This window comes from Delphinapterus leucas, chromosome 17, assembly GCF_059928025.1.
Source record: "Delphinapterus leucas isolate spDelLeu-1000000601 "Yukka" chromosome 17, BTC_Dleu_Yukka2, whole genome shotgun sequence".
NCBI classification, from domain to species: Eukaryota; Metazoa; Chordata; class Mammalia; order Artiodactyla; family Monodontidae; genus Delphinapterus; species Delphinapterus leucas.
The window spans coordinates 15,372,825-15,396,284 of NC_143145.1; the positions used below are offsets into that span (position 1 = coordinate 15,372,825).

The following is a 23,460-nucleotide window of genomic DNA, read 5'->3' on the forward strand; positions in this document are numbered from 1 at the left end:
CAGAACCTTTGCCCTAAAGGGCTCTATGTCATTTTAGGGCACTTGACTTGAAGTTTACAAAATGACTCATTTAAAGAATATGAGGTCCCCTGCCTGCCCCACCCTCACCCCATCTCCTACAGCTGTCACTTACCATGAGTTCTTTGCTTTTAGTGAAAGGCCACCAGCCCCGCACACGCTTTTGCTGGAATATGGATATCTTGCTCTCCTCACTTGCATTTTCAAACTTGGTGAGATCACAGTCTTTGGCAGCCTTAGCTGCTCGGGGAAAACTATTGAGGTTCATCTCCAGGGAGCCTGTGAAGAGATGTCCTTAACAGTCATAGAAGGGCTTGAAAATCCATCATCATGCTCATTCACCCACTCATTCATCCATCCACTCACTGGTCATTCAGTCAGGACCACATGGGATCCACAGGCATGTGCCAGGTACTGAGGGCACAAATATGACCAAGACATGTTTGGTGCATTTAAAGCATTAGTAATATGGCAGCAGGTAGAAGACAAGGGCAGAGCTACCATATGTAACTTTCAAGCCTTAGTTTCCGGTGTCATCTGTTGGGCCTCTTCTCTGCTCCCTGAGCGTGATCTGGATTACGTGTCTATCCTTTGAGCTGTTCCCTGCCTTAGCACAGACAGCCTGTAAGAACCTCCTCCCCCCACCATACCTCTGTCTCTGAACCCACTAAACTGCAGGTTGGGGACTCAGTCTTACTGTCTTGGTAGCTGCTCTCCAGTACCATCATGGGCTCTCAACACTGTTTTCTCTTTTTAAAACTGTTTTATACATTTTAAATGTTGCTTTCCATTTACAGTTATTACAAAATGGTGGCTGTATTCCCTGTATTGTACGATACCTCCTTGAGCCTATCTCACACCCAGTAGTTTGTACCTCCCTCTCCCCTACCCCTATCTTGCCTTTCTCCCCGTCCTTCTGCCCACTGGTAACCACTAGTTTGTTCTCTGTCACCTGTGAGTCTGCTTCTTTTTTGTTGTATTCACTAGTTTTCAACAGTGTATTTTCAATGAGTGAATATAAGCCAGGGTAAGATAATGCCACGAGAATGTTCTATTTCTCTCTCCTTAATAACCTTTCCTTATTTCGAAAGTGATATATGTTAACTGTGAACATTTAGAGCATGCACATTAGCAAAAAATAGAAATCTTTTTTTCTATTATTTTTCCACCTCCCAAAAGTTGACGACTGTCCTACTTATTAGTTCATATCCTTATATCAGTCTTTCTGTCTCTTTGGCTATCTCTGAGTATCTCTTTCTCCTATAAAAATAAACATATTTTTAACCGAAAGGGGATTTTTTCCTATACACTTTTTTTTCACTTAATGCACCCTGCACAACTATCCAACTCATTAAATATTCTAATATTTTAATGGCTGCAGGGTTATCACTTATTGAGTGCTTACTATGTATGAAGCACTGTCCTTCGTTTTTAAATTATATTATCACATTTACAGCTCCCCTCTGAGGTTGTAATATTATTATCCCCATTTTACAGCTGAGGAAAACTGAGGTACAGAGGAGACCAGTAATTAGCTCAAAACGTAATAGCTTCTTAGTAGTAAAGCAAAGGTCAATTTTAGTCTGTTTGAATATGTATCTTCCACCATAGGGATGCACTGTAACTTACTGAGTCAATCCCCTATTAAGGGCTATTTGGAGTGTTTCAATATTTTGCTATCAAAATTATTAAATAGCATTGAAATTACTATCCCTGGAGCTAACTCAGACTAAGTTCTCCAAAAGCTGGGACAAAACCCTCAACATTAATATGAGCTTGATGAAGCCACTGGCTTACCCAGAAAATCATCTGAAGACAGCCTTTCAAAATCCCAAACCTGAAGCACCAACACAGCTGGCGTCTTACACTCCATCTTCTCTAAGGAAAAGATGTTCTCTCTCTTGGTAATGACCATTTGCTTCTCTGCTGGGAGATACTGAAATGGAAATAGAAAGCGCCAGTTGAAGTTCCCCTCTCCAGTCAGAGAGTTGTAATGCACGTCTGTTTCCTGCTTGTCATCTTCCAAACCCTTTAACCACCTGAATAAAGACAGAAAAAGAATTAAACACTCAGAGCACATTATTCAGGCATCAGTATAATCAAGAGCGATTTAACTAGTTTCATTGTGGTCACAGATCCATGGTTTTAAAATTATGATACAGTTAGATTTAGATGAAAGCTTCCATTGAATCCGAAAGAGATAAATAGGGATCAAAGGGTCGGAAACTGAAACAAGACTCTCGGTCTAAGTCAGGCTGGGGAATTGTCTTCAGTTCTTGGGTAGATCTGAAGCCGCACTCAGTAAAAAGGGAGAAGTCAGGAAATGTGAAATGAAAGTGTAATCTGAGTTTGCTCTCACCTTGGGCGACCTCTTTATAACACGTACCATTTCTGCACCCACTACATTACATTGCTACATTACATAGGAAAATTATCTAACCTCTCTGTGCCTTTGTTTCATCTGGAAAATGGAAGCAATGACAATATCTAGTTCATAGAAATTCAGAGGAATTATATGAGATAGTATATGTACAGTGCTTTGTGTACTCCAAATGATCTATTATGTTATTTCCTCTTAGTATTATCTGGTCTTTTTCCTCCATGCCAAGTATAAAGTAAGCTACAATGAATACATTTTCCCCTAGTAATTTATCCACAGCTAATTAATTCTTGAGAAAAAAGGTATTTTTAATTCAAACTAATTGATAATGCCAAACCACTTGCTTTCTGAAAGCAGACATCCCTCCCCTCCACCCCAACCCACCCTGGGGCAGGGGATGGTAAATACCCTTCTATTCCCAGAGGAGTGGTACAGCTCGGGGTATGGGCACAATTATTTAGCTAAAGATGGTGCTCGGTCAACCAATATATGTGTGGTATCTCTTATGAGGCAAGGAGTGAGCTAGATGCTAAGGGAGTGATGGGAGCAAACAGTGATGGTTCTTGCCTTCATGGAGCTACAGTCATGGAGGGAAGAGGATGGAGGGAGATACGTGGGATGGCAAAAGTCACCAGTGAGGGATGTGCAAAGGCCCTGTGGAAGAAGAGGTGAGGACACATTCTAAAAAGGGAAAGAAGCTCGGTGTGACTAGAGAGCAGGAGGCAAGGGGGAGTATTGATCCAACAAGATGAGTCTGGAGACATAGGCAAAGTCTAGTCATGTGTGATATTTTAGGACATATGAGGGATTTGGATCTTTGTCTAGAGAAAATAGGATGTCATTAAAGCGTTTTAAGTACAGGACTGATGTGCTCAGGTTGTGTTTTGAAAAGATAACTCCGTGTTTCAACAATAGAGAACAGATTATTGGAGGCAAGACTGAATAGGGAGAGACCAATTCAGATAGTATTGGTATTTCAGTGACCCTAGCAGGAAATGATGGAGGAAAAGATGATGGTGATGTGGTGAGGTGAAGAGAATGGACAGTGCTGACAGCTATTTTGGGAGTAAAATGAACAAGACTTAATAGTGTACTAGAAATGGGAGTGTCAGTGAGGAAGGGGGTTTCTTGTTGGGGGAAAACAAAGAGATACCAAAATAAGGCTGAGATGAATTGACTGTTTCTGAGATGAGTTTTATCTGAGGGTACATGTTTAAGTCACACTGTTTCTGATTCTCTACCACTTCACCTCCCTCCCTGATTAGGGGTGAAAAGGAAACCTACAAAGACATTTGTGTTATAGCCAAGACGTAAGAGAGAGATACAAAATATTTAGTTTCCTGAGTCCTAGGTTGGTAAAACTAGCAAACGGGAAGGTATAAAGTTTAGCTTTTGTACTAGGCTTATAATCTTCTTAACACTTAATCTTTCATCAATAGCACTACAGCTCTCTACCTCCTTCTGGTGTAAAGGTATTTTGAATGTCATTCAAAAAGTTTAGGCATCCAATATTTAACTGAAAGAGACATTTATATAATAAGACTTCCTCACAAAAATATTTCATGGGATAATCATTCTTAGCAAAATGACCAAATAAGGCAAATATTTGACAAAGAAAGTGACCTTATCTAACAAGGTGAGTAAGATGGACTCCTTTTGTGAGATGGTTAGGGGTTAAAGAGGTGAAGAGAAGGAAAGGGGGTATGGAGTTTGCTGGTAATCTTACCCTTTAACATAAATATCACTTGATTTTTGTCCTGTGAAGATATTCTCATCCTCTAAAATGACATCTTCCGTGTTCCAGATGGTCACTCTCAATTCATACCTGGGATAAGGGAAGGCAGACTTAGGTTGAAGACCTTGGACGCTGAGTCGATTGGTCTCTATGTGATTCTGGTACTGCTTTGAGTCTATAAGCTTCCTCAACTTTACCAAGTTCAAAAATGTCAAGACTTAAGGTCTTCATTCCATCAAAACCAAGTGTCCCAGCTGGAATCGCCAAGAACATGAATTTCTCTGAGCACATCCTCCTTCCATTAACCGACATTTTTCAGAATGTTGAAACTCAGGGGCTCCTACCATAAAACAGGGGCCACCATTTCAATCCCCACCACTACTATTATCACCACCACTCACCCCCTGCTGTACTTGGTCGGGTGGAAAGTGAGGCATGATTATCAGGTGTCAGCTGATTAATGTAATGTATCAGACACCAGATCAAATGACATGATCCTTTAGTCTGAGACCTTGGTCTCTTTCCTTGAAGGTGGGGCTGCAGGTTACTTACCCTTTGGGTTTCCTTGGCGAAATGTCAACAGGAGGTCCAGGCTGAGGCATATCTTTGGGAAACATGTCCACCCACATCTGCAGGCGGCCCTTGTTAAGAAGACATCCTTTAGTTTTTTTTGAGGGGGGGCATTATCACATGGACACTGACCATTCACGGTGTTAACAGATCCTTTACTAGTAATGGATATTAGGTACATATAATATAATATAATGTAATATAATAAGGATATTATCCATATTATATTCAGAATATTTGTTGACAAAGACAGAACTTATATTTTTATTAAAAATTAGAACATATATCAAGAGGAGTGTATATCAAGAGAAGGGGAAGGGTAAGCAAAACCTTATTGCGCACCTACTATGTGGTAGACGCAGTGCTATGCACTTGAAAAGCATTGTCTCATTAATTCTTCCAATATCCCCACTAGGTAGATGTTATTATTCCTACTTGGCAGATGAGAAAATATCTTGCCCATGTTTACACAGGCAACACGTAGCAGAGCCTGGATTCAACCCTTGTCTGCTGACTCTAGAGACCCTGCTCTTCTTACCAACCCCTAAGGATTATAAAGATAACGCTATCTGTCAGAAGAATCATGCTTCATTGCTTCCAATGTACCTTAACATCCATTATCTCCATCAGTGCTCACCACCAGCCACGTTTCTGTGCTACACATAAAAAAACTAAGGTTCAGAGAAGTCAAAGAAATTATCTGAAGTCCCGTGGCTAATTAGTGGCAGAACAGGGCCTTCCATCCATTGCTTTGGACTCCATACATCAAAATGTACCCTGTTGCAAGGGATGTGAGAGCCCAGGTGGGGAGAAAGTCCAGTGGATTCCATATTCAGGTCTGTTGTATGCATGCTAATTGCTCCATCAGCTCAGGCAGGAAGGTGAGTGATCAACAAGGGCTGGGATGGTCAGGGGAGATTTTATATGAAGTAAGTAGGGCTTCCAACAGAGTGGGAAGGATTTGTAGGATTTGGGTGAACGAGAGGGGCTTTGGCTAGGAAAAAAAAAAAGAGAATTTCCATGGGAAGGGGCAATGTAGGCAAAGAGTTAGCGTTCGGGAAGAGAAGAACCAATTCAATGGAGGATTATATTCCTAGGTCTCTAAAGAGACATTAACATTCACCGTTAACCAAGAAGCTACATCTGACAGGCAAAATGAAGGATACCAGTAACCAAAAGATTTCAAACATCTGGTAGTAAATCTTAGGAAATAGTCATAAGCTTCTACATCTGATAAAAGTTTATCCTTTCAAGACACGCCCTCACACATGCTATCACAAGGTTTATACCCCAGCATTGCTGGGATAGCAGTGTGGGAGTTCCTGCCCCATTAGGTTCAAGCCCACATGCTTTGCCCAGACTACACAGCGAGTGAGTCCAGAGCTGGGACAGAACCAGGGACTCACACTGCCTGGGTTAAATCCCACCTCTACTTATTACCAGCTGAGTAACTTTGAGCAAGTTACTTAAACTCTCTGAACCTCAATTTCTTCATCTTAAAAGTAAGGATTATAATAATTTCATCGTGAGGCTGTATTAAGAAATAAGCGTGAGGGGACACACACACCGGTTTGTCTAGGAAAATTGTGGTGTGTGCCCCTTGTATCAGCTTAATTATTAATAGTGCCTTCTTTCACTCTCAAAATGGCCATAATTTGGATAACTAAATCTATGGCCATCCTAGTTAGGTGAGATAATTTCTGTAAAGGGCCTAGGACATAAAAGGACATAACGTGTCTTCTCTTCCCTTCTAACTCAGAAGCCAGATCTCTAGTTATCTTTTCCACACAGCTTGTTTTGCCAGTTCTTCAAGGTAAGCCTCCATCTATTGCTTCTTTGGGAAAACTAGTGGGCTGTGTGGTTACTGATAGATTTTTGGACAAGGTTTTGGGCACATCAGATGAGTTTTGAAGTTTCTCAAATGTCAGGATTCTTCAGAAAGAACGTGATAACTCAAATCATAAAAGGGAAAGAGCACTAAATCCTACTCTGATTTTAGGGCAGAGTTTCTCAATCTCAACATTCGTTTGGGGCTGAATAATTCTTTGTTGTGGAGGGCTTCCCAGTACAGAATAGGATGTTTAACAGCATCTCTGTCCCTTCCCACTAGATGCCAATATCACCCCCACCCACGTGAGACAACCAAAAATATTTGAGACATTGCTAAATGTCCGGGACAGGAGGGGTAAAATTGTCCCTGGCTGAGAACCATTATTATACAGCACACAAGATTAACTTGTAGGGGAAAAGTCATTCTCTTCGGGGATGAACACTCTTATTGGGGCCAGAACTGTCTTGGCCACTACCTGCTCCATTCCTGGCTTATCCCTGTGGTATAGTGGCCGAGTTTCTACGTGCTCAGGAACCAGCCTACACCCAACCTCTGGGATATCCTCCCAAGAGTGTAAAACGCTGAGGGCCAAGTGCTCGTACGACTCCACCGTCTCATCTGCATGGAAGAGAGAAAAATAAAGAGACTTGTCAGATGTGTTCCTGTAAGGTGATAGTCATGGGCTGTCAGATGCGTTTTCAAACACTCCCTTAAAGGTTCATTTAAATATACCAAGGAACTGGGAGAGAGAAAAGACAGTGAAAGAGAAAAAGGACGAGAGAATGGAAAGAGGTAGGAGTAGAGTGGTGGGAAGGGGAAAGAGATTGAAAGTTAAGAGAGCCAACCTATCTACAGAACTGAAACAGACTCACAGACCTAGAGATCAGACTTGTGGTTGCCAAGGGGGAGGGGGGAGGGAGAGGGAGGGACTGGGAGTTTGGGGCTGGTAGATGCACACTATTACATTTAGAATGGATAAACAACAAGGTCCTACTGTATAGCACAGGGAACTATAGCCAATCTCCTGGGACAAACCATAATGGAAAAGAATATTTTTTTAAAAAAGAATGTATATATGTGTATAACTGAGTCACTTTGCTGTACAGCAGAGATTTGCACATCATTGTAAATCAACGATACTTCAGTTAAAATAAAAATTAATTAAAAGAAAGTTAAGAGAGTGGGAAATGAGATGGGTTGACCAAAAGATCCAGAACTCAGTCAGAGTCTTGGAGTACTGGACTCCCTTCACCCCTTGAATCAGACTCCTTCAGAGTCTACGAATCACAAACTTGGCTGTAAGGGACTAGAGAGGGTGTGTTTCCTGGAGACATAAAACTGTTTGCTAACACCATAGTGGGAGAGGGCCTGGAGAACCAGTGTGACCCTAAGCAATGTGGTGAAACAGCCACAATGTGTGCTCATCGATGTCTCTTGACTTTTCTCATTATTGCTTGGGATCTCCCGTCTACCAACACTTACTCCAGAAAAGATTCTCTGATCTATCATTTTACCAAAAAAGGTAATTCATGACAAAAACTGCCAGTAGAAATGATACTCACAAAATAAGGCAAAAATTGTTGAAAGAATAAAATCTTCTTGAACAAAGTTTAGGATGGCCAAATTCGACATAGGAAAGTTGAACCAGGTTTAACCAAAAAAAGGCTACCAAAAGAATCTCCCAATAGCAGTCATTACAATCAGTAAAAGTCAATAGGGATGAACAAGTAATCAATGAATTAAATCTTTGTCAAAAAGTTTAATCAGTCAAGAACTGATCTTAATGAATATAATTTCAGATTTTTGGTGGGCAAGTAAATTGGTTAATCATGAAATGTAGAATACTGACCAAGGGACTAAAGTGGCTTAATAGAGTACATTACAAAAAAGTATTTTTCTCACAGAAATTCATCAATATCATTAATACACTAAATGTCAATAACTCTGCATGCATGAACCTCTAAGAAGTTCTTGGGGCCAAAACAACAAGGTAAAAAGAAATCTTGGCATTGAAGTGGTGGGATCAACATAGTGTCAAAACACCCTGTAGCATGTACTTAATTGGGCTTTTTGCATCAGGAGCACTGAACCATATATAGGTAATTTTTAAGCATCAAATGGACAGGTGTGACAGTACAGAAATTGTTCTATATCCTTAAAGTAAAGGTGGCTTTTTTTTCTTATCCTAAATTTAAGAAAGGCTCTCTGGGATCTTCCTAGTATGTCCTATGTTGCTCATATGGAAAAATCTGTTTCTTGGTGTTGAAACAGGAGATTGGTTGGTATAACACTTATGGGGGTAATTTGAGTTGTGTCCAATTATTTATTTTATGTAATACTAATTTTAAGGTATTGTCTATCTTCTGACACAACAATTCTACTTATATGATATGTACTGTAGACACATCAGAAATATGCAAAAATATGTGTAAGGATGTTCGTGGTAGCATTAAGTGTCACTACAAAAATGGACACAATGGAAATAAATGTCACAGCCATAAAATAGAATATTATCAAGGATTGTTTCAAAGAACAGAGAATTGTCATAATCTATTGGAAATAGAAAATGCAGAGTATAAAACTATAGATATGGTACATTTAAAATTATGTAAAAATGTGCCATATTGCACACATACTGTGCAAAATTTATATTTCTGTAAAGAAATATACCAGCACGCACCATGGTTATCTCTGAATTTGGGAATTAAGAGTGATTTTCATCCTCCTCCTTACTTTTCCATATTTTCTATTGTGAGCATGCATTAATTTTACAATAAATGAGCATTGTCTTCAGTCACCAATACCACTGAAAACAGGCTTTTCAAAAGAAGAGCCATGTCAGCGGGATACATTGGGGGAGTTACCTGTGTCCTCCTCGGTGAAGACTGTTTTTCCAGAAAAGACCTGGTTTCCTATCTGTATTTTCCCAGGGCAGAAGTAGGGGCCATCCAGCTTGTTGTCTTTGCAGAGCTTGGTGAGGATTTCGGTGGGTTTGGACGTGTCTCTCCAGACATTGTATCCTTCTCTGAAAAGTGGAGGAGGGACAGAAGGTGAGGTCCAGCCTCCCTGGGAGCCACATCTGAGGTCCCGGTAAAAAGGACCACCTAAGGATGATCTGTGTTAATCCTTCAGATTTAACTTGACCTTCTACATGCTTGGGGCTAGTGTTTTCATTTTATCATCTTCTCTCTCTTCTGGTCAATACCTCTGCATATGTATGCTTGTACAAAAGGCAGAACTTCTGAGTAGCTTGACATAAACATTCCTTACAGGTAGTTTTGGATATTTTTTTAAAGAAATGCATCCTTTAAAAGAAATCTGAAGTGAAATTCACATAACAAAATTGACTATTATAAAGTTGACCAATTTGATGGCCTTTAGTACTTTCACACTGTTGTGCAACCACCACCTCTATCTAGTTCCAAAAAATTGTCATCACCCCGAAAGAAAACCCTCTACCCATTAAGCAATTACTCCTCACTGCCCCTACCCCACCCAGCCTCTGGCAGTCACCAATCTGCTTTCTGTCTCTGTGGATTTCTTTGCAGGTAGTTTTTGTTTAGCTTGTTCTGTCCCTAGCAGAATAGCTGTTTGGCTGCTACTTATTCTAAGAAGAAAGCCTAGCTCATCCTTCCAATTTCTCTGCTTCTTTCCTCCCTTCTCCTCCTCCACCAACTCATGTCACAGGCAGGAAGTCTTGATGTGCCGTTTCTCTAATCAGTTATTTCCTAGTGGTGAGTTTCTAAATCTCTTCAACCCCTTCTTCCCTTAAAAAACTAGCTGTTTGGTTAAAAATTATTAACTTGCAATGAGATGCTCCCTAGGAACCATGACCAAGATAAGCCTGGATTTCTCTGCGCCCTGGGATGCGGGATTCATCAAAATTTAATTTGTTTAAGCATTGAAATAAACCAAAACATGGCTATAAAGCAGTTTTCCTCCACTGGGCCAGACATATGAGGATCCTGAAAAGACTCCAAGCCACCCCCAGAGCCATACATAGGCCTCCCCAGAAATAAGTGCTCTTGTTTATTTTTAAAACTTCAGAGAACAACTTCCCTGACTAAATTATCCTGGTCCCTGCTAGTTCTACTGTCAGGAAATTCTCCTGAACAAAAGATCCACCATGTTTGCTTGTGGCTTCTTTACCGACTTCAGAGTGAGCACAGCTAATCATTCTCTGCATGGTACCCTGTCAGGTACTTGAGAATGATGCAAATACACCAGGAGGCTTATAAATTCACTACAGTCCCAAAACTGAGCCGGCCTTCTAGGCTCAGAGAAGAACAGGCCAGCAGTAGAGACTTGTCTGAAAAATCATGCCATGGAGGAAACAGATGCTCAGACTGTGTTAATGAGAGTGTAAATTGGTCCAACCCTTCTGGAGAGCCATTTGGACATATATATTAAAAGTCTTTAAAGTGTGCATTCCTTTTAATGGAATAAATCCATATCTATGGATGAACACTGAATGAATTATCAGAAAGGTTTGCAATGGCTTTTGTATGGGAATGTGCATGGCAGCAATATTTCTAATGGAATAAGAAAGAAAAATATAAATGCCCTGAAATTCAGGAAGGGAAACTGGTTATATCATTTTATAGTAAATTTACATAATGGAACACCACTATTAAAATAATGACTTTGAAGAATATTTAAGGACATCATAAAATGCTTATAAGGGTATAAGTCCAACAAGAAGCTTACAAAATTGCATGGATAGTATGAGTCCAACTTTGGGGGAAATAGAATAGAAAAAAATACTAAAAGGAAATACATACAAATTTTTTTAATGTAAATTTTATCTCTGGATAAAATAACTTGAGCATCATTTTGTACTTTCCGTATGTCCTAAATTTTCTACAAGGACTATATATTACTTTATATTCAGAAGAAATATTTCTAAAATTATACCATGGAAATCTAATGGATGTTTTTATATTTTCCTAGCTGATATTTGTAAGAGTTTTCTTCTTAAGATATTAAATATATCATACTTTAAAAAATAAAGCTGGTCTCTGTTGCTCTATGTCTCATTTCTAATTGAACATTAAGGGAATGTAGTATTTTGATCGTAACTCAGCCAATATCTTTATTTAGAGGCCTGCTGCTATTTTTGTCTTTTATGAAATTTTTGTCACCAAGAAAGGCAGGATTACATTTTTTCCTTCCAGATTGAGTTGGTGTAGTGTATTCTTGGTTATTAAAATACTCATAGCTTTGGGACTTTGAAATAGTAAATATTCGTGGTGTGTGAAATAGCATGATACGTAACTGTATGATCTTAATTACATAAAAACGGATGCTTAGTCATGTAGATACAAAAACAAGACCTAGAAGGACACATCAAACGGTAAACTGCTTGTAATTATGGATGACTTTGTTTTTTGCTTCTTGTGTTTTGGGTTTCCTATTATGCACATGTTAGCTTTTAAGAAATAAATGTTATTTTAAAAGCCTTAATAAAAGTAAAAATAAAAAAATAAAGCAGATAATTTATATTTTAAAATTAATCAGAATTCAAATATCTTTGTAAAGAGTGAGAGTTGGACCCACTTTTCCCACATGTGTAAGATGGGGATAACACCTTAATGGGTTTTGAGAGAACTGAATGAGATACTCCATGTAAAGTGCATGGTATATTGTAAGCACTCATGAGTGTTTGTTGTAATTAACTAGGATATTGGCATTTGTATTATAACAGTCATTCTTCCAGCATCATTCCCCACTGGGAACTCTGTCCACCAGGCCCAGCTGATCTAATGAACAAATACAATTCAGCTCTTGACTCTTGAAGAACCTGCCCCGGGTTCTAAATCAGTTTTGCTTCCCCAGCCCCAAGTACCCTCAAGTGCAGTGAGCAGTTTCCCCAAACTAGCCCTGCTGACATGGAGCACATCTGAGATATTAAATCTGGGCCTTGGCTGGCCTTCCCAGCACATGGGCTGCAGCCTCAGAACACCAACAGTGTCTCCATGGGAGGAATAACTTACATCTCATATTGATTCTGCAAGCCACAGATGGCTCGGTGTTTGCTGTAGAAGCGGTTCTCCAGGTCAATCCTTGTCTCACCAATGAGGTCATCCATCCCGATCATGTCATGGTCATAGATCAGCACAGAGAGCAAGGACTCCTTTGGGAATGTGGCCTGGATCTCAAATGACCTGCCATCCAAGCAGAGGTTTAGGAATCAACAGCATTTGGTGATACAGAGAACTTTTCCCTGCTTCACTTTTAGCCTACCTACAGTCCATATGAACTCTACACTCAGCAACCCAGTTACTACTTAATGGGTGTTTATGTGGTTTAATTTTTCATTGAGATGCAACCAATTTCCAACTCTTTTGTCAGTTTTCCAGTAGCCAATCATCTCCTCTTTTGTGGGCCATGCCTTGCAGTCTTCAACTAGGGTGACAGCAAGAGGGAGAGGAAAGTCTTAGATTTTGGTCTCAAACAGGACTGGTTTCTAATCTGGATTTTGAATCAGCCACTTGCCGGTTGTAATACATCGGGAAAGTTATTTCATCCCTCTCAGCCGCTTTATGTGTAAATGGGGATAAATATGTCTTCTTTATAATATAGCAGAGTGGTTAAATGTGATAGTGTTTGTATAAACACAGATTTTACTTCCAGGCATTCAACCTGGTACCCAATAATTTACCATTCCCTTTCTCCTCCATTGTTGCTTCATCAGGGAATACCAGCTGGGTTTATTTGAAATCCTACTGACAATGGAAAATCATTAGAACACAGACTTGCAGGACTGGAATGCTGTCTCTACAAGATTATTCTGAGCCCCTTGAGAACAGAGACCTCTTCATCTCCACATTACTGGAGGCTGCACTTCACCTGCAGAGAGTAGACACGATAAATGTTTCCTTGAACTGTAAGGGATCTCAGAAATCACCATATCCAATCGCTTCATTTTACAGATAAGGAAACTGAAATCCAGAGAACACAAGGGACTTGCCCAGGATCCTAAATCAGGTCAAACTGGGATAAGTACCAGTTTCCTAACTCCTGGTACCGTTCTCTTTCCACAATCTCACCCCAATGCAGTGTTGAAAAGAATAGCAATGCTGTCGGATTTCCCGTGACAATGCATTATCCATGCTACTGAGCGTTAGAGAAGATAATTAAGAATTAAATTGGGAGTGAAAGCCTGCATTTTAGGGAAATGTGTTCTTGAAAACAAAATCAAGGATACACCAGTGTTTCTCCAGTTGTTCCTGTCTCTGTCTGCCCTGGGACAAGGTGGGGAGGCTGGTCTGGGAACAAAGGACAGAGAGGATGCGCAGAGGAGGGGAGAATAGAGGACCCATTATTTCCCTGCCTGTCCTCAGGCCTGTCTGGGCTGCTGCCGTCACGGTCAGGTCCACTCCCACTCTCCAGGTTGCTAGGGACAGCAATCACAGCACAGCCTGGAGCCAATTAGCCCTCCCCAGAGAGAAAAAAGCAGAGATGCTGGACAGCTCCAGTGCCTGTAACTGACTGATGCTGGCAGCTCTTGCAGGCCAGGGATACAGCTATGCAAAAAACAGATTCGTTTCTTCCACCTGAAGACACAGTATTGCCTCTCTGGGGCTCTAAGATTTGGATTTGAAACTGTAACTGATATTCTAGAGGCATCTCACAAGAAAGCCCCCAGCCACCTCTGAGCTTGGCCATCACCAAGCTGCTGCCACCAAGGAAGGATTTATTAAGTGCTTAACTGCTCCTGGCAACCATGACAGAGGACAGAGGGCTCAACTGTTCTGGTCCATCTCCCAGAGTTGTGTGCTATGTGCTCACTGGTTCACCTCTCCTGAATTTTCATTAGCGCTGCCTTAGAAAAACTACCAAAAACAGCTCACCATGGTTGGACTTCCAGTTATTCGGGGATAAACTAGGCTTATACCAATGTGTGTGTGTCATTGAGATAGGATCCCTAGAAACAGCACTTGTGTGAGAAAAGAGAATGCATCCTGAAATGGGTGAAAACTGAGCCTTGTAGAAACATTCAGTACCGAAAGCTTCAGAGCAAAGATGTCTCACTGTTTCTTTGCCCATTCATTCATTCTTTTATTGATTCACTTGTTCATTTGACATTTATGAGATATCCATTATGTGCCAGGCACTGTGGTTATTAAGAACATGAGGAACGACCAACTCTGACCAACTCTTCAGACATGTAGCCCCTCAGGATGATGGGGTCCCATGAAATCCCACTGAAAACTGACTGAAGGGTAGTTTGTCAATCTGTTCATTTGCTCATTCTACAAATATTTAAAGAGCATCTGCTCTGTGCCACACCCTGTCTTAGGTGCTGGGGATGCAGCACTGAACAGACTAGACCAAGTCCCTGCACGAATGGAGCTTACATTCTAGCGGGGAGATGGGAGACAGACATAAACACACCAATTCATGTCACAGGTTATGAAGAAAAGTAAAGCAGACCAGGGGCCAGGGCATCAGGGGTGGAGCCTGTGATATCCTCCTATGGGGAGGTCTCAAAGAGGAGTTCCCCAGGCCCCAGGTCGGGGATGAGAGCCCTCCACTCTCCCTGCTGGAACACAGATTGAGCCAACAATGTCTGTCCCTGAGTAACAATTAAATATACATCCAACAAAGCATCCACACCTGGTGGGCTTCTGGAAGAGGCTCTGAAATGCCAGAGGCAGGAGGGACTATTCCATCACCCTCTTCTTTTGTTTACCACAGCCATAAACGGAGGCTATAAAACCAGTCTAATTCATGGCACTGTGGTGAGAGCAGCTCATAAAACGTGACTGCAAAGCACTTGACAAAATGAAGTGCTGGTTACGTAAACAGCAAGTAATGATAAAGGTCATCTCCCGGTCAGGGAAGCAAGGGTAAGTTTCCCTAGCATGTCTTTTAAATCATTCTCTTTCATCTGAACAGGCAAGATTGTTTATTGCCTTATTTCCTTGGGAGCGATAAAATGTAAGAGGCTGGTGCTGATCAAATGTCAGAGGGTCCAAAGCTATCACAAATGTGTAAATGAATTTAAATGAGGTGGATAAAGATTTCATCCCAGGCTCCTTGTTACTCCGGAAAAAAAGACATTAAATACACGTAAGATGTGTGCATTGCTAAAATGATTTTCAAGGGAGAGCAGAAGGAAGCTAATGAGTTTTGAGTATCTACTATGCACTATCACAGACAACATGCTAGGTGCTTGTCATATTTAATCTTCTAAAGGCGTCTGAGAGTCAAGTATCACTGCTATTGTTTTACAGATGAGAAAAACTAGGACCAGAGAGGTTAAGCTGTCTGCATAAAGTTACTCAGCCTGTATGTGGCAGAGTAAAACCCAGGTCTGCTTGACTCCAGAGTTATTGGCAGTCAAGAGCACAAACCCAAGCAGGGAACATAAATGTGTGACATACCCTTTTAGAAGATAAATGGGGTGGTAGGGTTGCTGTGAACTGGAGAATGCCTGGTTCACCTAAACATAACACAAGTGCGATGCATTGTAAACACTTTGCAGGAAAACAAAACACAGGCGGGGGGTGCAGTTCCACTTTTTGACTGCAGGGGTCACCTCAAATGAACTGCAAGATGATATGATGGAAAAATCTCTTTGGTAGAAGACAAAAGACCAAACATCTGGCCCCTTCTCTTCTACTTATGAGCTGTGTGAACTTGAACAAGTTTCTAAACCTCTCTGGGCCTTGGTTATCTTGTCTGTAAAAAGGAATTCTCTCCAAGGCAGGAGGCTGAATCTGATGACTGTTCAAGTGGTGTCTTAAATTTGAGATCTGGGAAAATCATTATTGGAAAACCATGGCCATGAAGACCATGCAGAACCAAGCTGCTGAAGGGACCGAGGAAAGAATTTAGCCCTTCTCCATGAAGAGAGGCTTGATTGGCTGTTATCCCGGGCAGGAGTCGGCATTTAATCTCCTGCACTGTTTGCTCAGACCCACACACGTATCCACACCAAACACCCTACAGAAGCACCATAAGAACAAATGCAGAGTGGACAATGCAATGAGACCCAGGTGGCCACTGACCTTCCAAATACCGGGTTCAGTTGTTTAGGGATGTATTTGTCCCGGTCTTTGATTTCAGTTTTGCCAAGCTTGACCACAATGTAGGGATCCGATTTGCCATCTGGATCAGCTGGACTAAGATTAAATGCCTGGAGAAGAGAAAAAAAATCCCTTTGGTCCAGTGGTTCTGAACACTGGCTGGTACCGGGATCCCCTGGGAGTTTTAAAAAATACTGATGCTTGAGGTCTATTCCCAGACATTCTGATTAAATTGGCCCTGGACTTGGGGATCTTTAGAAGCTCCCTAGATGATTCTAGTGTGCAGCTATAAAGTTAAGAACCACTGTTTTAGCCTCTCTACTCTGCTGTTAAAAGTTATCAGCTTTGCCCAAGTTCTACTTCCTCTGGAGTTGTCTGCCCAGTGGAAAGCAGCCCTTGGCACAAAGTAATGAGGAATCTGCTGGACCAGGAAGCAGAAGGCATGAATTTGAGCTCCAGTTCTACGTAGTTATGTGATCTTGGGCAAAACATGTCATCTCTCTGAGATTAATATGTAAAATTATGGGGTAGACCTAAAGCCTCCTCCCAGAAGTAGTGGACTCTGAATCCATGACCCCGTCAGTCTTGCATTTAGCGCTTGTCAGCTGAGTAACGATCTGTTTCCGTCAGGGAAGACCATGGTAGGGAGCTGGTGAGGAAGGACATGGAGAAAGAAGATGGAGAAACTGCAGAGATGAGAGCTGAATAAGAAACAATCGCATTTTTAGGACTCTGTCTTACAGACAGGAGGGTATAAGCACACAAAGCTATATTTTCAAGGTTGTTCATTAGAATGTTGTTTAATAGCTAAAAATTGAGAACAACCTATATGTCAATTACTTAGGGAGAAACTCCATCCAAAATTGTCCCTCCCCTGCTGGCCCCATGGTCTAGTGGTCAAGATCCTGGTTTCCATCCAAAATTGTCCCTTCCCTATTTACTCTCGTCACCACACTGCCCAATTTTTTTCTTTTTTACTGAAGTATAGTTGATTACATCCCCCAATTTTAATTCTTTATTTAGCAGTTATCTCTGACATTCATCTTGCTTATTTATCTGTCTGTTGTTTATTTTCATACCCTCCTAATGCCCACACCACCCCCAATTAGTTATAATTTTCATGAGAGCAAGGATACTGTCTGTCTTGTTCATTACATTAACTCCAGGACTTAGGACAGGGTCTTCCCAACATTTGTTGAATGAATGAATAAAGGATACTACACGTATCCTTTATTGGATACTTCTAGTATCCTTTATTGGATCCTTTATCCTTTATTGGATAACTTTACAAGTTACTTCTCATTTTTCCAACTAGACTGTGACTTCCTCGAGGGCAGGCACTGTGTCTTTTTCCCGTCACGATATCCTTAGTGATTAGAACATGCCTGGCACATGGTGGTCATGGCCATGATGACGTTGCTGCTAATAACAAAGGAAACATGAGAACTGCATGATGGAAAGGGGATGTTTAGTTGTCCACTGGCATTAAAGAATAATTCATCTTTGTTTTATGTTTCATTTCGGTTTCTAAAAACGATTTTAGGCAATTTAAGCAAAGAGTTAATATAAAAATATGATGACTACAATCAAGTAAGATCAACTCCAAGGTCAGGAGATGAAAACAAATACATGAACCATAAATGTCTAGTACACAGTTGCTTTGATTGAGCACCAAATTTGGCCCCAAGCTTCCTGGCAATCAGACCAAAAGTTTCACAATTAGAGTTTAGTGCTCTCATTATCAGAAAGGAGGAAGCCTAGGGCAGATAATATTTTTCTTGGAAATACACTGGAAATGAAATTTCTGACTGCAGCAGAACAGAGGCATAGCCCCGGAGGCGGGGGAGGATTGCACAGTGGCAGCTGCCCTGTTCTGCCCTGGTTCTTCCCGCTGTCTTGCCTGTGAGCTTCCTGCTTCAGTGCTACTTGGTTTCCTGCCCAGCTAGCAGGCAACCACAGAGAGCAAATAAAGCTACACAGAGCAGTCCTCTCAGCCTGGGAAATATTTTCGCTCAGTGAAAAGCCAGCAAAGGTCCATGTTACCAACCAAACATCATACCCTCTGTTATGGACTGAATTGTGTTTTCTCAAAATTCCTATGTCAAAGCCCTAACCCCTAATGTGACTGTATTTGGAGATAGGGCCTTTAGGGAGCTAATTAAGGTTAAATGAAGTCATAAGGGTGGTGGTTCCCAGGCTGTGCTACCTAATCCGATAGAACTGGTGCTTACAAGAAGAGAAAGAGACAACAGATTTCCTCTTCTCTCTCTCTCTCTCTCTCTCTCTCTCTCTCACACACACACACACACACACACACACACACACAGGAAAGGCCATTTGAGGACACAGCAAGAAGGTGGCCATCTATAAGCCAGGCAAAAAGGTCTCACCAGAAACCAACTCTGATGGTACCTTGATCATGCACTTTCAGCCTCCAGAACTGGAGAAAATGAGTATCTGTTGTTTATGTCACCCAGTCTACGGTATTTTGTTATGGCAGCTCTAGATTAAGACAACCCCTCAGAGTAAACAAGGATGCCTCACCGCAACAATGTACACCCTGATCAGGACTTTGATGGGGTGGTTGGATGGAATCCCTTGCTGGATTCTCAGCTGCTTGCTGTCCTTGATGCTGGAATCCTCGGGGCTTTTGTAGATGCAGAAGGAGCCCTGGAACCACAAAGCACTACCCATTGAAACAAGATAGTCATATGCCCCGCTGAAAACCAACCATGTAGAGGAATAAATTATTGATACACGCAACAACTTGGATGGATCTCAAGGACATTATATAAGTGAAAAGAGCAAATCTCAAAAGTCTCATACTGGAGGGTTCCATTTATATAACTTTCTTGCAATTACAAAATTATAAAGATAGAGGATAAGTCAGTGATTGCCAGAGGATAGAGACAGTCACAAGCAGGGCATAATTATAAAGGGGTAGCATGATGGAGATCTTTGTGGTGATGGAATAGCTCTGTATCTTGTTTGTGGTAGTGGCTACACAAATCTACATATGTGATAAAAATTACAAAAAACTATATACACACTATCAATGTGGATATCCTGGTTTTGATATTTACATAAGATGTAAACAATGGAGGAAACTGGGTGAAGGGTCCACTAGACCTCTGTCTACCATCTTTGCAAATTTCTGTGAATCTTAACTATTCAAAATAAAGAGGGTTTTTTAAAATTAAAAAGAAAATGTCTAGGGCATAGCGCTGGGAAAAGGAGCACAGCCTGGGAACCAACAGGACCTGGGGTGGTGCTACTCTTGTCCCCTGGATGTCCTCAGGCCATTCACATAACCCTCCGGCATCTGTGCTTCTTCATGGTACATCAGTGAATCAGTGTTGGTACAGTACCACCCTCCTCACGGTGCTGTTACGTGAGAAACGAATAGGAGCATCAGACGGAATCCCGAGTGCCTTTTACATGCAGGGTGCTGAGCTAGTGTTTCCTCCCATTATCTCATTCAATCTTGGCTTCAGTATTTCTATTTTCAGATGCCGCAACCGAGGCTCAGGGAGGTCAAGTACTGCTCAAGATCACAAGCTAGTTAGGATTTAAATCCTAAATGAGGATTTAAACCCAGACTGGCAAGCTGCAATGCCCATGCGATTTCCAACACATCACCTTCATATAAAGGGCCCAGGCGTGCAGTCGGTTCATAGTGAGTGTCAGCTACTGCTTTGTGGTGCTGACACCGTAAGTCTGCCAGATGAAGGGTTTGTGTTGTTTGATTAATTTAATCATTCAGCTGATAGGCTTGTATAAATCATATGTTTGGTAGGTCAGGGGGTGGGAAAAGCAGAGTAAAATTAAGTGATCCCTTTAGGCAATGACTCTGCCTCCTCATATTCCACAGACTGAGCTCCGATCCACTTTACTGGCCACAAATCAAATACCTTGAAAGACTGGGGCTAGGTCTTGTGGGGTTCTAGAGAGGGAGGGGCCTGCAGAGAGATTAAGGATTTTCCTTACAGACATCGCACACCGCAGTCCAACAGAATTGAGTCATATCCGACATTTATGGACAGGAGAGCCAGATAAAAGTGTTAACCTTGGAACCTGCCTTAAACTTTCCTATGACTCGGTCTCTGTCAAGGCCATGGTCATCCTCCGTAGATTTGCCTCTCAGCAGCTCAAAGGTTTTCACCCAGTCTTCAAAATTGTTGAATTCACTCTCCAGATCCCCATTGTATATCTTTAGGGAAAAGGGAGAAGAGTGTGCTCAGAGGAAGGAAAGCCCTGGATTGATTTAATGAAAACTGCCAAGATTCTCCAAAACCAGCCTTCGTATATGCCCCTTGGAAAAATCTAAGAGGCGCTGTTAATTTATCTTCAGCAAAATAAGGAATATGATTGACTTGGCATTCCTAGAACTAAGTACCACTCTGAAATTTATAAAACGTTTTTGATAAACTTTGAAATTCCAAGAAGTATAGCTAAACCAACAATATTTAAAATATAATATATAAGTATAAATGTGACAAAGCTTTTTATAGCTAATTGATGTCATTGAGTTTTGGATACAGACTACAATATTTTGAGGACATTCAAATTAAAAAATATTCATTGAACGTTTCATTCTTAACACATATAAAGTGATGGAATATTTGTTTTTATTATAATGCATGTAGACATGAATTTTCCAAGCAGAAAATTACATATATATTTTAGAAATGGAAAATTGGATTGAGTTTTTGATTGAGTAATATAATTAAATCACTTATTCAAATTTCCCATCAAAATTACTTATCTAAATTCATTATCTAGGTACATAATTTTCATAATGCCAATTTTCATATCCATCAATATGCCTCTAGCTAATAGTCTCTGGCTAATGTTAGGACTGGTCTGACGAAGCTGACTTTTGTAAGAGTTAAAACTCCTGCTATGTCGAGTCTGTACATATCTGCATGATGATGTCAAGCCCCGAGAGGTGAACCCAGGGGAACTCACACACTGTAAATTACATTGTTGCATCCAGGCTTACCAAGTGAAGTTATGTCCCTTCTCAATAGGAGGATGTAGAAAATAGAAAACTAGCAAGCTCCACTGTCTTGGCTTGCATGCTTGTTAGTTTGTTACTCTGCATCAATGATTATAACAAAGTAAGTTATTCAGACAAAGGTATTCTGGAGTGGACTGAAGCACTAAAAGAATGCCCACCTCCTGAGTTTCCCACCCTAACCATGGCCAAGATGGCTGTGTCCACACACCTGCAAGACAGCCAGGTTGGGGATTTCTTTTTCTCTGAGTTTCTTCTTGAGTATTTTGTCTTTCTTCTTCTTTGGGCCATCTATATTTACCACTACCTCGTCTGGTTTTGCCTCTGTGGGTATTTAGTGAAAATGGTTAGACTTCTTATGCTGTTGAGATGAGAAGAAACAAAGTCAAGCTCCCTCTTTCCCTTTGCTCTGGCATGTGTCATGACCCTTCTTTTAAGAAAGAAATAGTAACATTTCACTGTAGGATTTCTGCACATAGCCCTGCAGACCGTGCACTGAAGGAGCAGAGGAGATACCACTTATGCAGCAGTGCAGTGTCAGTGGATGCCCTGGGGCTGGCAATGTGTTGGCCTTCCCTGCCATATGCAAGAATTCATTAAGCTAGGCACGGAGAGGGTAAGTAATTTGTCCAGTCACCCAGCTAGCAAAGAACAGACCCAGGATGGAGTGACACCAAAGCTTTAGATACATTCCCTCTCAGATCTGTTTAGGAACTTGAGAATCATCTAGTTCAACAACCTCAGGCTCAAATATGCTAAGGGTCTAACACAATGTCACAAATGTACTTAGATTATTCAGTAATTTTTTAGGAGCAGATGCTGGAGAAAAATCACCCAAGCTCCACTATTTTCTAGCTGCATAAACCTGGGCAAGTTACTCAGCCTCTTTGTACTTCTGTTTTACTTCTGCAAATCAAGATACTATTGCTTAAGTCATGGGGTTGGTCTTAGAATTAAATATGCTAGTAGGAGTGGCCTGAGGAACTGAGCTTGGCTCTGTTTTTCTCACTTTTTGTGCCACCTGAAACAGCACTTGGTGTTACTGTTGTTTTTAGGCCAAGACTTACCATTGGCTTACATCAAGTTTGTGGTCATTTCAAATTCCAGGGCTCTTCATTTGAGCTTCTGCCAAACCAGATCTACCCAAACCCTGTCAACTGAGTTTTGGAAGCTAAATCCAGGTCACCTGTGTTAAAGTTTATCATGCTGGCTTTGGCCTGTCATCCCAGCTTGCTCCTATTTTTACTCTGCTGTTTCTGCATTAAGACTGTCAACATAGGGACTTGAGCCAAAGGGTCGATTTCAGCACTCAACTGAACTCAGGAGACCTGGGATCTGGTCTCCATCCAGCTCAAATCAGCTATGTGACCTCTTTCAAGTGTTGTCATCTTCCTGGGATTATTTCCTCACTAGGGAAATGAGGGCTTTGGGCTCCAGTGTTGTGCCCATGGCTCCCATTTTAACATTTTCTCACTCACATGGCCTTAATGCATGTTCAAATGTCCCCAGAACAGCCACTTACCTGTGTTGCCTGTTTGCTCCTTGGAATTGCTCTCCTTTTCCTTTGAGAAAAGAGGGAGACGAGATGATGGACACTGTCTTGTCTCATTTATTAACCCTGACTGCTAACAGTTCTCATTCAATTATCTCAGCCCTCTGCATTTTAAAAGAATATGCAAACAGTCCTCAGTAGCCCCCAGATGAAGCCTCACTGTAAAGACCTAGGACTTAAGTGCAGGGAGATGCCCTGCCCTAAAGAAGAGGCACCCACACCTCCAAAACCAGTGCCACCAAACTGTGGACGTCCTCGTCCTCTATGTTGCAGCCTCCTCTCAGCTGCTGGGAAAGCAACCCCTCTCCCCACTGTTCTTCCAC

General features: G+C 41.3%; 1 protein-coding gene across 2 annotated transcripts in view; it reads right to left on the reverse strand.

Annotated features, from left to right (window-relative positions):
* FER1L6 (fer-1 like family member 6) overlaps positions 1–23,460 on the reverse strand; it is a 134,166-nt gene that overhangs the window by 12,269 nt on the left and 98,437 nt on the right. Inside the window, exons 27-38 of one of the 2 annotated variants that reach the window (XM_022554020.3) lie at positions 23,108–23,147; positions 21,797–21,909; positions 20,647–20,778; positions 19,113–19,238; positions 16,551–16,678; positions 12,528–12,698; positions 9,399–9,559; positions 7,010–7,152; positions 4,686–4,774; positions 4,125–4,223; positions 1,816–2,057; positions 134–297 (exon numbers count right to left, since the gene is read on the reverse strand). In XM_022554020.3, coding sequence (XP_022409728.3) covers positions 134–297; positions 1,816–2,057; positions 4,125–4,223; positions 4,686–4,774; positions 7,010–7,152; positions 9,399–9,559; positions 12,528–12,698; positions 16,551–16,678; positions 19,113–19,238; positions 20,647–20,778; positions 21,797–21,909; positions 23,108–23,147 — 1,608 coding nt within the window. Of the gene's footprint in view, positions 1–133; positions 298–1,815; positions 2,058–4,124; positions 4,224–4,685; positions 4,775–7,009; positions 7,153–9,398; positions 9,560–12,527; positions 12,699–16,550; positions 16,679–19,112; positions 19,239–20,646; positions 20,779–21,796; positions 21,910–23,107; positions 23,148–23,460 lie in introns of those variants that run through there. The other variant, XR_016388312.1, reaches the window with a different exon arrangement.